The sequence below is a fragment of the Poecile atricapillus genome, chromosome 33 (assembly GCF_030490865.1).
Source record: "Poecile atricapillus isolate bPoeAtr1 chromosome 33, bPoeAtr1.hap1, whole genome shotgun sequence".
Lineage (NCBI taxonomy): Eukaryota > Metazoa > Chordata > Aves > Passeriformes > Paridae > Poecile > Poecile atricapillus.
Genome location: NC_081281.1, coordinates 2,085,036 through 2,096,240, shown reverse-complemented (window position 1 = coordinate 2,096,240; position 11,205 = coordinate 2,085,036). Strand labels below are relative to the sequence as shown.

The window sequence follows — 11,205 nt, the reverse complement described above, 5'->3', positions numbered from 1 at the left end:
TCCCTTCCCTTCCCTTCCCTTCCCTTCCCTTCCCTTCCCTTCCCTTCCCTTCCCTTCCCTTCCCTTCCCTTCCCTTCCCTTCCCTTCCCTTCCCTTCCCTTCCCTTCCCTTCCCTTCCCTTCCCTTCCCTTCCCTTCCCTTCCCTTCCCTTCCCTTCCCTTCCCTTCCCTTCCCTTCCCTTCCCGGGTCCCCCAGCCCTGACTTGGTGTTCCCATCCCCTCCCGGTTTCCTTTCTCGGGTTCTCCCATCCCCGCCCGGATCTCCTGCTCCGTTCCCGGATCCCACCCCGTGTTCCCCCAGCCCTCCCTAGAAACCTTTCCTGGGCCCCCCTCCCCTCCCCTGCCCTGCCCCCTCCTCTCTCTGGGTGCGGACCCCCACCCCCGCCATCCCCCATCACCCCCTCACTCCCCGTCCCCATCCCCCCGCGCCCCCCGCCCCTCCCGCTGGCCTCAGCCCCGTGCGTGTCCCCGCAGTGCCCGTGGCCAATGCCACCATCAGCCCCGGTGCCCTGGGCCAGCAGGTGCGCGCAGGTGAGCCCGTGAGGCTGCGCTGCTCGGTGCAGGTGGGCTCAGCCCCTGTCACCTTCACCTGGCTGCGCCACGGCCGGGAGGTGGCCCGGGGTCCCCTGCTGGAGCTCGCCCACGTCGGGCTGGCACATTCGGGCACCTACCAGTGCGTGGCCACCAACCAGCTGGGACAGGACGGGCACCGCGTGTTCCGGGCACTCAGCCCCGAGCTGCTCCTGGAGGTGACAGCGGGGGGACACGGCCACACAGGTGACGTCACTCGGGGACACTCTGGGGCTCCGGGACAGCCGCGTTTGTCCCTGGAGGTGACACGGAGGTGACAGGACACGGCTGGCATCACTCGGTGTCCCTGGTCACCCCGGGTGACCCCAAAGTGTCCCCTTTGTCCCCAGCAGTGGCCGCAGCGGTTGGGGGGTCCCTCCTGTCCCTGCTCCTCCTCCTCGGTGCCATCGTGGGGTGGCACCGGTGCCACCGCCGGGGTGGGTGACAATGGGGGGGCACAGGGGGGTCCCCAGAGTTGGGGACACACCCGCAGACCCTGAATTGAGGCTCCCGGGGGGTTCGGGGACATTTTTGGGGCATCTCAGGGGGCTCCTGGGGCATCCCAGGAGGATTTCGGGGGCTCTGGGGGGTCTCGGGGGGTCTCGGGGACTTTGGGGGGTTCAGGGGTCTCGTGGGTGTTTTGGGGTCCACGGGACTGTTGGGATTTCAAGGATTTTGGGGGTTTTTTTCGCCTTTTTGTGGCTATTGAGCTTCTTTGGGGGGGCTCCCGGTGGGGTTTGGGGTCCTGGGCAGATTTTGGGGTCACGGAGTGTTGAGATTTTGGTTTTTTTTTTAATTTTGGGGGTTTTTTTTGGGTTGTCTGGGAGGATTCGGGGTCCCGTGGGTGTTTTGTGGTCCCTGTGGGTGTTTTGGGGGTCCCTGTGGGTGTTTTGGGGTCCCTGTAGGGTTGGGATTTCAAGGATTTTTTTGGCATTTTGGGGTTTTTTGGTGGTGCTTGGGGGGTTCTCAGGGGTCCCCTGGGGGGATCCCAACCCCGGTGACCCCGATGTCACCCCACTGTCACCTCACTGTCACCTCATTGTCACCTCACTGTCACCTCATTGTCACCCCATTGTCACCCCATTGTCACCTCATTGTCACCCCATTGTCACCCCATTGTCACCCCACTGTCACCCCATTATCACCCCATTGTCACCCCATCGTCACCTCATTGTCACCTCACTGTCACCCCATTGTCACCCCATTGTCACCCCATTGTCACCCCACTGTCACCCCATTGTCACCCCATTGTCACCTCATTGTCACCCCATTGTCACCCCATTGTCACCCCATTGTCACCTCATTGTCACCCCATTGTCACCCCATTGTCACCCCACTGTCACCCCATTGTCACCCCATTGTCACCTCATTGTCACCCCATTGTCACCTCACTGTCACCCCATTGTCACCCCATTGTCACCCCACTGTCACCTCACTGTCACCCCATTGTCACCCAACTCTTACCCCATTGTCACCCCATTGTCACCCCACTGTCACCTCATTGTCACCCCATTGTCACCCCATTGTCACCCCCCCCTTTCCCTTGCAGCCCCCAGGACGCCCCAGGACAGGTGAGTGGGGGAGGGGCCCGGGGGTGTCCCCATGTCCCCAAATCCCTCCTTGAGGCCACCCCATTGTCCCCCCTGTCCCCACAGGACCCCCCCCGCTGTCCCCCGAGGAGGGGGAGGTGCTCTACACCCGCGTGGTGCCCACCGAGAGGGCAGCGGGTGAGTGTGGCCTGGGGACAGGGACACCGCGGGTGGCACCGGGGGTGGCACTCGGTCCCCAAATGCCACCCCCAGGGAGCTGCCAGGTCCCCAAATGCCACCCACGGGACAGCGGTGACATCGAGGAGAACGTGATGTGACACTGGGTGACACTGGGTTGCACTGGGTGACCCTGGGTGACCCTGGGTGACCCTGGGTGACCCTGGGTGGCACTGGGGGTGACACTGGGTGACACTGGGATGGCACCGGGTGGCACTGGGTCCCCAAATGCCACCCAGGGGACAGCGGTGACATCGAGGAGAACGTGCTGTGACACTGGGGGTGACACTGGGTGACACTGGGATGGCACCGGGTGGCACCAGGTGTGGCACAGGGTCCCCAAATGCCACCCAGGGGACAGGGGATAAGTGAGGGGTTGGGGACAGGGACGTGGCACCCTTGGGTGGCAGCGGTGTCTCCTGTAGGGTCCCCAAGTGCCACCCCCCAGGTGATCTACGCGGAGCTGCCAGGACCTCAGTGGCACCCAGGGGACAGCGGTGACTACGAGAACGTGCTGTGACACCGGGTGGCACTCGGGGGTGGCACTCGGGGGTGGCACTGGGTCCCCTGATGCCACCCAGGGGACAGTGGTGACATCTACGAGAACGTGCTGCGACACTGGGTGGCACTGGGTGACACTGGGTCCCCAAGTGCCACCCCCTCAGGGAGCTGCCTGGTCCCCAGATGCCACCCAGGGGACAGCGGTGACATCCAGGAGAATGTCCTGTGACACTGGGTGGCACTGGGGACACTGGGGACACTCACACACGTTTGTCCCCTCGTCCTGTGGGTGCCCACCCTTCCCGTGGCCAGCGGGACTTGTCCCTGTCCCTGTCCCCTCCCTGTGGCCACCAGGACCTGTCCCTGTCCCTTCCCTGTGACCACCAGGACCCGTCTCTGTCCCCTCCTTGTGGCCACCAGGACCTGTCCCTGTCCCCTCCCCATGTCCCTGTCCCCTCCCCATGTCCCTGTCCCCTCCGTGTGGCCACCAGGACCCGTCCCTGTCCCCTCCCTGTGACCATCAGGAGCTGTCCCTGTCCCCTCTGGGGCTCTGTCCCCTCCTTGTGGCCACCAGGACCTGTCCCTGTCCCCTCCCCGTGTCCCTGTCCCCTCCCCATGTCCCTGTCCCCTCCCCGTGTCCCCCGAGCCGCGGGGATTTGGGACAATCCCGAATCTCCTCCCGGAGCGCCCCAGAGCGGCCCCCGGGAGCTGCCGGGGGGAGCTGGGGACACTCGGGGGGAGCTGGGGACATCCCGGGGGGACACTCGGGGGGAGCTGGGGACATCCCGGGGGGACACTCGGGGGGAGCTGGGGACATCCCGGGGGGAGCTGGGGACACTCGGGGGGAGCTGGGGACATCCCGGGGGGACACCGTGGGGACATCCCGGGGGGACACTTGGGGGGAGCTGGGGACATCCCGGGGGGACACTCGGGGGGACACTCGGGGGGACATGGGGGGGACACTCGGGGGGACACTCGGGGGGACATGGGGGGACACTCGGGGGGACACTCGGGGGGACACTCGGGGGGACACTCGGGGGGAGCTGGGGACATCCCGGGGGGAGCTGGGGACACTCGGGGGGAGCTGGGGACATCCCGGGGGGACACCGTGGGGACACCGTGGGGACATGGGGGGGACACTCGGGGGGACACTCGGGGGGACATGGGGGGGACACTCGGGGGGACATCCTCGGGGGGACACTCGGGGGGACATCCCGGGGGGACACTCGGGGGATCACCGTGGGGACATCCCGGGGGGACACTCGGGGGGACACTCGGGGTGACACTCGGGGGTCCCGGTGGGGCAGAGCCCCCCCGCAGCCCCGGAGCGGGAGGCTCCAGAAGGAATTTTCACCTTTTCCTTCTCGTGTTTTTGTAATAAATTCAATTAATTAATAATCCATTAATTAATTAATGCCCGCCACCCCTCCCTGCGCCAACCCCGCGCCCCCCGGGGTGCTCCTGGGTTCGGGGGGGGGCCCAAGGGGGTCCTGGGGGTTTTGGGGGGCTCCGCGATCGATTCCTACCCCTCCATCCCCTTTCTGGAGCTTTTTCCTGACTTTTTGTCCCCAGCGGGGACACGAGAGGGACGTGGGGAGGGGACAGCCCCTGGACCCCCCACCCCAGGGGTCACTCCGGCCGCGGGGACCCGCCGAGGACACGGGGCACGGCTGGTCCGGGGGTGATCGGTACCGGGGGGGGCTGAGACCCCAAAATCGGGGATGCCGGGACACTGGGACCCCAAAATCTGGGGTGCCGGGACTCTAGGACCCCAAAATCTGGGATCCTGGGACTCTGGGACCCCAAAATCTGGGGTGCCGGGACAAGCACCCCGAAATCTGGGGTGCCGGGACTCTGGGACCCCAAAATCTGGGATCCCGGGACTCTGGGACCCAAAATCTGGGATCCTGGGACAAGGACCCCGAAATCGGGGACTCTGGGGCCTCAAAATTTGGGAATTCAGGGTGCAGGACCCCCAGAATTTGGGATGGGGTTCCCAGTCACGGCTCCCGGTTCATGGAGAGGGCCCTGCCGCTGTTCCCGGTCCCAGATCCCGGTCACTCGTCCCAGTCCATGTTCCCAATGTCTGTTCCCGGTTCTGATCCCTGTTCCTGTCACTGTTCCCGGTTCTGATCCCTGTTCCCGTTCACTGTTCCCGGTTCTGATCCCTGTTCCTGTCACTGTTCCCGGTTCTGATCCCTGTTCCTGTCACTGTTCCCGGTTCTGATCCCCGTTCCCGGTTCTGATCCCTGTTCCTGTCACTGTTCCCGGTTCTGATCCCTGTTCCTGTCACTGTTTCTGATGCCGGTCCTTGTCCCCGTTCCCGGTTCCCTGATCCCCGTTTCCGTTCCCAGTCCCGGTTCCTGTTCCCGTTCCCGATCCCATTCCCTGATCCCGATCCCTTTCCCAATGCCGATCCCGTTCCCGATCCCGATCCCGTTCCCAATCCCGTTCCCGCTCCCGATTCCGTTCCGTGTTTTGTGGGCGTGGCCACAGCAGGGGGCGTGTCCGGGGCGGGAGGGGGCGGGTCCCGCGGCAGCGCCCCCTGGCGGCGGCGGGCGGAGCGGGCCAAGATGGCGGCGGAGCCGGGCCCGGGTTCGGGGCCCGACCCGGAGCTGGAGGAGCTGCTGGAGAGTGAGGGGGGACCGGGGGTCCCGGGGTGAGGGGGGGTCCGGAGGGGCCCGGGGGTCATTGGGGGTGCGGGGAGGGGGGCTGAGTGTCACCGGTGAGTCACGGGGTGCGATGGGGGTCGGGGGTCATTGGGGTGCAATGGGGGTCGGGGGTCATTGGGGTGCAATGGGGGTCGGGGGTCGTGAGGGGCTGGGGGGGGGTTTTGGGGTTTGGAGGGGCTCGGGGGTCATTGGGATGAGGAGGGGTCGGGGGTTATTGGGGTGAGGAGGTTTTGGGGTTTGGAGGGGCTCGGGGTCATTGGGGTGCAATTGGGGTCGGGGGTCATTGGGGTGAGGGGGGGTCATGAGGGGCTGGGGGGTGGTTTTGGGGTTTGGAGGGGCTCGGGGGTTATTGGGGTGTAATTGGGGTCAGGGGTTATTGGGGTGAGGGGAATTTTGGGGTTTGGAGGAGCTCGGGGGTTATTGGGGTGCAATGAGGGTCAGGGGTCATTGGGGTGAGGGGGGTCATGAGGGGCTGGGGGGGTTTTGGGGTTTGGAGGGGGCTCGGGGTCATTGGGGTGCAATGAGGGTCAGGGATCATTGGGGTGAGGGGGGGTCTGAAGGGGCTGGGGGGTTTTTGGGGTTTGGAGGGGCTCGGGGGTCACTGGGGTGAGGGGGGTCGGGGGTTATTGGGGTGAGGGGGGGGTCGTGAGGGGCTGGGGGGGTTTTGGGGTTTGGAGGGGCTCGGGGGTCATTGGGGTGAGGGGGGGGTCGTGAGGGGCTGGGGGGGTTTTGGGGTTTGGAGGGATTTGGGGGTCATTGGGGTGAGGGGGGGCCGGGGGTTATTGGGGTGAGGGGGGTTTTGGGGTTTGGAGGGGCTATGGGGTCATTGGATGCCGTGGGTGTCTGGGGGTTATTGGGGTCTGGGGGCTACTGGGGTACAGGGCGATGAGGGTTTTGGGGTGCAGTTAGGGGTGGGCACTATTGGGGTGCAGTTCTGTAATTACTGAGGCACAGTTGATTGGGGGTCTGTGGGGCAGTGGTTATTGGGGTGCATTTATTGGGGTACAGTCAGCAGTGGAAGTTTTTGGGGTGCCATTAGTTTTGGGGGTGCAATTATAGAAATTATTAGGGTGCAGTTCCGGGGTGCAGATTTGGGGTACAACCAATCCGTGTCCATGGCCTTCCTGTGGGGTGCAAAACCCCCTTTTTCCAACCCCTTTTTGGGGTCCCCTGACCCCAATCCCCCCCACACACAGGTGCTCTGGATGACTTCGAGCGCAGCCGCCCCACGCCCCCTCCCCCTGCCAGCTCCTCCTCTCCCCCCTCCCCTCCCTCCGCCGCCGACTCCGCCGAGGTGGGACCCCCAAAACCCCATTTTGCCCCCGTTTTGGGGCCGTGTGGCCGCGCTGACCCCGCGCCCAGGGCTCGCTCTTCTCCTCGCAGGAGAGGTTCTTCCAGGAGCTCTTCGAGGGCGAGCTGGCGGCGCAGGCGGCGGCCGAGTTCCAGGAGGCCATGCAGGAGCTGGCCCGGCAGGAGCCACAGCTCGTGGAGCAGTTCCAGAAGCTCTCGGAAGCTGCTGGAAAAGTCGGTGGGTGGGTTGGGAATGTGGGGATCCCACTCCAGGACAGCCCTGGGCACCTCAGTGCTTGTGGCTGTTCCTGATCCTGGTGCCTGGTCCCTGTCCGTGTTCCTGATCCTGTCCCTGTTCCCTGTCTCTGTTCCTGGTCCCTGTCCCATGTTTCCAATCCCAGTCCCTGTTCCCTGTCACTGTTCCTGGTCCCTGATCCCAGTCCCTGTTCCCAGTCCCTGTCCCTGATCCCAGTCCCTGTTCCTGTTCCCAATCCCTGTCCCCGTTCCTGATCCCAGTCCCTGTTCCCAGTCCCAGTCCCTGATCCCAGTCCCTGGAGGGGTTCATGTTCCAGTTCCCCTTTTCCCTGTCCCTGTTCCTGATCCCAATCCCTGTTCCTGATCCCATTCCCGATCCCATTCCCAATCCCATTTGGGATTGTGGCCAGCAGGACTCCTCATTATCCCCATTATTCCCAATCCCATTCCCAATCCCATTTGGGATCAGGGCCAGCAGGACTCCTCATTATCCCCATTATCCCCATTCCCAATCCCATTTGGGATCAGGGCCAGCAGGACTCCTCATTATCCCCATTATCCCCATTCCCAATCCCATTCCTGATCCCATTCCCACTCCCATTTGGGATCAGGGCCAGCAGGACTCCTCATTATCCCCATTCCCAACCCCACAGGCAGCGACGCGGCCTCGCAGCAGGAATTCACCTCCTGCCTCAAGGAGACCCTGAGCGGGCTGGCCAAGAACGCCAATGACCTCCAGGTATTCCCACCCCATTCCCGGGATCCTGGGGGGGCTCTCCCGGCATCCCGGGGGTCCCGGGGGGCTCACGGGGGTCGTGGGGATCCCACAGAATTCCCCGGGCTCGGAGGAGGAGCTGGCGAAGGCCCTGGAGGGGCTGGGGCTGGAGGAGGGCGGCGGGGACGGCGTCCTGCCCGTCATGCGCAGCATCATGGAGTCCCTGCTGTCCAAGGACGTGCTCTACCCCTCCCTCAAGGAGATCACCGACAAGGTGGGACCCCAAAAATTTGGGGAGGGGACCCCAAAAAAACTGGGGGAGAGCCCACATTTTTTTGGGGGGGTTTCCCTGGAGGGATCTTTTGGGGTGTGGGAAACTTGTGGGGGCATCATGGAGTCCCTGCTGTCCAAGGACGTGCTCCACCCCTCCCTCAAGGACATCATTGAGAAGGACCCCAAAAACTGAGACCCCAAAAACTGGGGGGGAGACCCCAAAAACCGGGAGGGGACCCCAAAAAACTCCTGGCATGGGGGGGTCATCCCTGAAATGGGGAGAAGCTCCCCAAAAACCTGCCCTCCTGTCCCTGGGGTCTGTCCCTGTCACCCCCAGGGTGTCCCTGTCCCTTTTGAGGTGTATTGGGGGGTCCCTGCTGTCCCTGGGGTCTGTCCCTGTCACCCCCAGGGTGTCACCGTCCCTTTTGGGCTGTACTGGGAACTCTCCCCTGTCCCCAGGGTCTGTCCCTGTCACCCCCAGTGTGTCCCTGTCCCTTTTGGGCTGTACTGGGAACTCCCCTGTCCCCAGGGTTGGTCCTTCGGGTTCCCCCCTGTCCCTGGGGTCTGTCCATGTCACCCCCAGGGTGTCCCTGTCCCTTCTGGGTTGTACTGGGAAATCTTCCCTGTCCCTGGGGTCTGTCCCTGTCACCCCCAGTGTGTCCCTGTCCCTTTTGGGGTGTATTGGGGGGGTCTCCCCTGTCCCTGGGGTCTGTCCGTGTCACCCCCAGGGTGTCACTGTCCCTTCTGGGTTGTACTGGGAAATCTTCCCTGACCCTGGGGTCTGTCCCTGTCACCCCCAGGGTGTCACTGTCCCTTTTGGGGTGTACTGGGGGTTCCCCCTGTCCCCGGGGTCTGTCCCTGTCACCCCCAGGGTGTCACTGTCCCTTCTGGGGTGTATTGGGGGGTCTCCCCTGTCCCTGGGGTCTGTCACTGTCACCCCCAGGGTGTCACTGTCCCTTTTGGGGTGTACTGGGGGTTCCCCCCTGTCCCTGGGGTCTGTCACTGTCACCCCCAGGGTGTCACTGTCCCTTTTGGGGTGTACTGGGGGTTCCCCTCTGTCCCCAGGGTCTGTCCCTGTCACCCCCAGGGCCTCACTGGGCCATTCCCCGGTATCCCGGGGTGTTCCATGGGGGTGTCCCACGGGGGTGTCCCATGGGGGTGTCCCACGGGGTGTCCCACGGGGGTGTCCCATGGGGGTGTCCCACGGGGTGTCCCACGGGGGTGTCCCACGGGGTGTCCCACGGGGTGTCCCACGGGGGTGTCCCACGGGGGTGTCCCATGGGGTGTCCCACGGGGGGTGTCCCGTGGCGGTTCCCTCGCTGTCCCCTCAGTGTCCCCCGCGTGTCCCCAGTACCCGGAGTGGCTGCGGCAGCACGAGGCGTCGCTGTCCCCGGAGCAGCGGCAGCGTTTCGTGGCGCAGCAGGCGCTGATGCTGCGGATCTGCGCGGAGCTGGAGCGGGAGCGGCCGGGGGAGCCCGAGGGGCAGCGGCGGCAGCGCTTCGAGACCCTGCTGGAGCTGATGCAGCAGGTACGGGGGGACCGGGGGGAGCCCCGAGCTGCCCGGCCACGCCCTGACCCCCTGTGTCCCTTCTCTGTGTCACTGTGTCACCTCTCTGTGTCACTGTGTCACCTCTCTGTGTCACTGTGTCCTCCCTCTGTGTCACTGTGTCACTGCTGTGTCACTGTGTCACCTCTGTGTGTCCCTGTGTCACCTCTGTGTGTCCCTCTGTCCTCCCTCTGTGTCCCTCTGTCCCCTCTCTGTGTCACTGTGTCCCCTCTGTGTCCCTGTGTCCCCTCTGTTTGTCCCTCTGTCCCCTCTCCATGTCCCTGTGTCACCTCTGTGTCCCTGTGCCCTCTCTGTGTGTCCCTGTTGTCCTCTTTCCGTGTCCCTGTGTCACCTCTGTGTCCCTGTGTCCCCTCTCCATGTCCCTGTGTCACCTGTGTCCCTGTGTCCTCTTTCCGTGTCCCTGTGTCACCTCTGTGTCCCTGTGTCCTCTTTCCGTGTCCCTGTGTCACCTCTGTGTCCCTGTGTGTCACCTCTGTCCTCCCTCTGTGTCCCTGCATCCCCTCTTTGTGTCCCTGTGCCCTCTCTGTGTATCCCTGTGTCCCCTCTGTGTCCCTGTGTCACCTCTGTGTCCCTGTGTCCCCTCTCCGTGTCTGTGTCCCCTCTCTGTCCTTCTGTCCCCCTGTGTCCCTGTGTGCCCTCTGTGTCCCCATGTCCCCGTGTCACCATGTCCCTGTGTCCCCTCTGTGTCCGTGTGTCCCCTCTCTGTCCCCATGTCACCGTGTCCCTGTGTCCCCTCCTTCTGTCCCCTCACAGCTGCAGGACCTGGGCCACCCCCCCAAGGAGCTGGCCGGGGACACGGTGAGTGTTTGGGGACACCGCCCTAAAAGGATTTGGGGTCACCCGAATGCTTTGGGGTGACCCCACAGCATTGGGATGACCCCAGAGAATTGGGGTGACCCCATAAGAATTGGGGTGACCCCAGAGAATTGGGGTGATCCCAGAGAATTGGGGTGACCCCACAAATTCGGGATGACCCCACAGATTTGGGATGACCCCATGGATTTGGGGTGACCCCAGAGAATTGGGATGATCCCATGGATTTGGGGTGACCCCAGAGAATTGGGGTGACCCCAGAGAATTGGGATGACCTCATGGATTTGGGGTGACCCCACAGATTTGGGGTGACCCCACAGATTCGGGGTGATCCGAGAGAATTGGGATGACCCCAGAGAATTGGGGTGACCCCACAGACTCGGGGTGACCCCAGATTTGGGGTGACCCCACAGATTTGGGGTGACCCCACAGACTCGGGGTGACCCCATGGATTCGGGGTGACCCCACAGACTCGGGGTGACCCCAGAGATTTGGGGTGACCCCGCTGTGCCCCCACAGCCCCCCGGATTCAACCTGGAGCTGCCGGGGGGGGTGAGTGGGGAGCAGTGCCGCCTCATGTAGGGCCCTTTTGGGATCCCCCCGCCCCGGCCGGCCCCAAATGAGGACGAAGAGGAGCCCGAGGGGGTCGAGACCTTCACCCCACACAAATTTTGGGGTTTTTTTGGGGGCTGGGGGGTGCAGGGACCCCCCATTTGGGGAGATGTCACCCCCTCGCCCCCCCACTGTGTCCCCAATAAAGAGTTGGTGACAGGAGCGGCTCTGG

The 11,205-nt window shown here is 64.2% G+C and overlaps 1 protein-coding gene and 1 long non-coding RNA gene across 2 annotated transcripts; one reads left to right on the top strand and one right to left on the bottom strand.

Moving 5' to 3' along the window:
- The first annotated feature begins 5,387 nt into the window (after positions 1–5,387).
- Positions 5,388–11,195, top strand: PEX19 (peroxisomal biogenesis factor 19). Its single transcript, XM_058860431.1, has 8 exons — positions 5,388–5,470; positions 6,705–6,802; positions 6,871–7,036; positions 7,707–7,792; positions 7,884–8,042; positions 9,393–9,569; positions 10,362–10,406; positions 10,941–11,195. Exons 1-8 carry the CDS (start codon positions 5,410–5,412, stop codon positions 11,001–11,003), a joined length of 855 nt encoding a protein of 284 aa, XP_058716414.1. The 5' UTR covers positions 5,388–5,409; the 3' UTR covers positions 11,004–11,195.
- On the bottom strand, positions 9,510–10,355 carry LOC131590403 (uncharacterized). The gene is made up of 3 exons (XR_009280082.1): positions 10,058–10,355; positions 9,714–9,979; positions 9,510–9,650 (listed from the first exon to the last, which is right to left on the bottom strand). It is a non-coding gene; the product is annotated as an uncharacterized LOC131590403 (long non-coding RNA).
- Positions 11,196–11,205: the final 10 nt, after the last annotated feature.

Excerpts from the sequence above, each read along its gene's own strand:
- PEX19 (XM_058860431.1), top strand. The coding sequence starts at position 5,410 with ATGGCGGCGGAGCCGGGCCCGGGTTCGGGGCCCGACCCGGAGCTGGAG. Across the intron at positions 6,803-6,870 it reads CCGCCGCCGACTCCGCCGAG|GGCTCGCTCTTCTCCTCGCA; the intron begins GTGGGACCCCCA and ends CCCCGCGCCCAG. Across the intron at positions 7,793-7,883 it reads AGAACGCCAATGACCTCCAG|AATTCCCCGGGCTCGGAGGA; the intron begins GTATTCCCACCC and ends GGGATCCCACAG.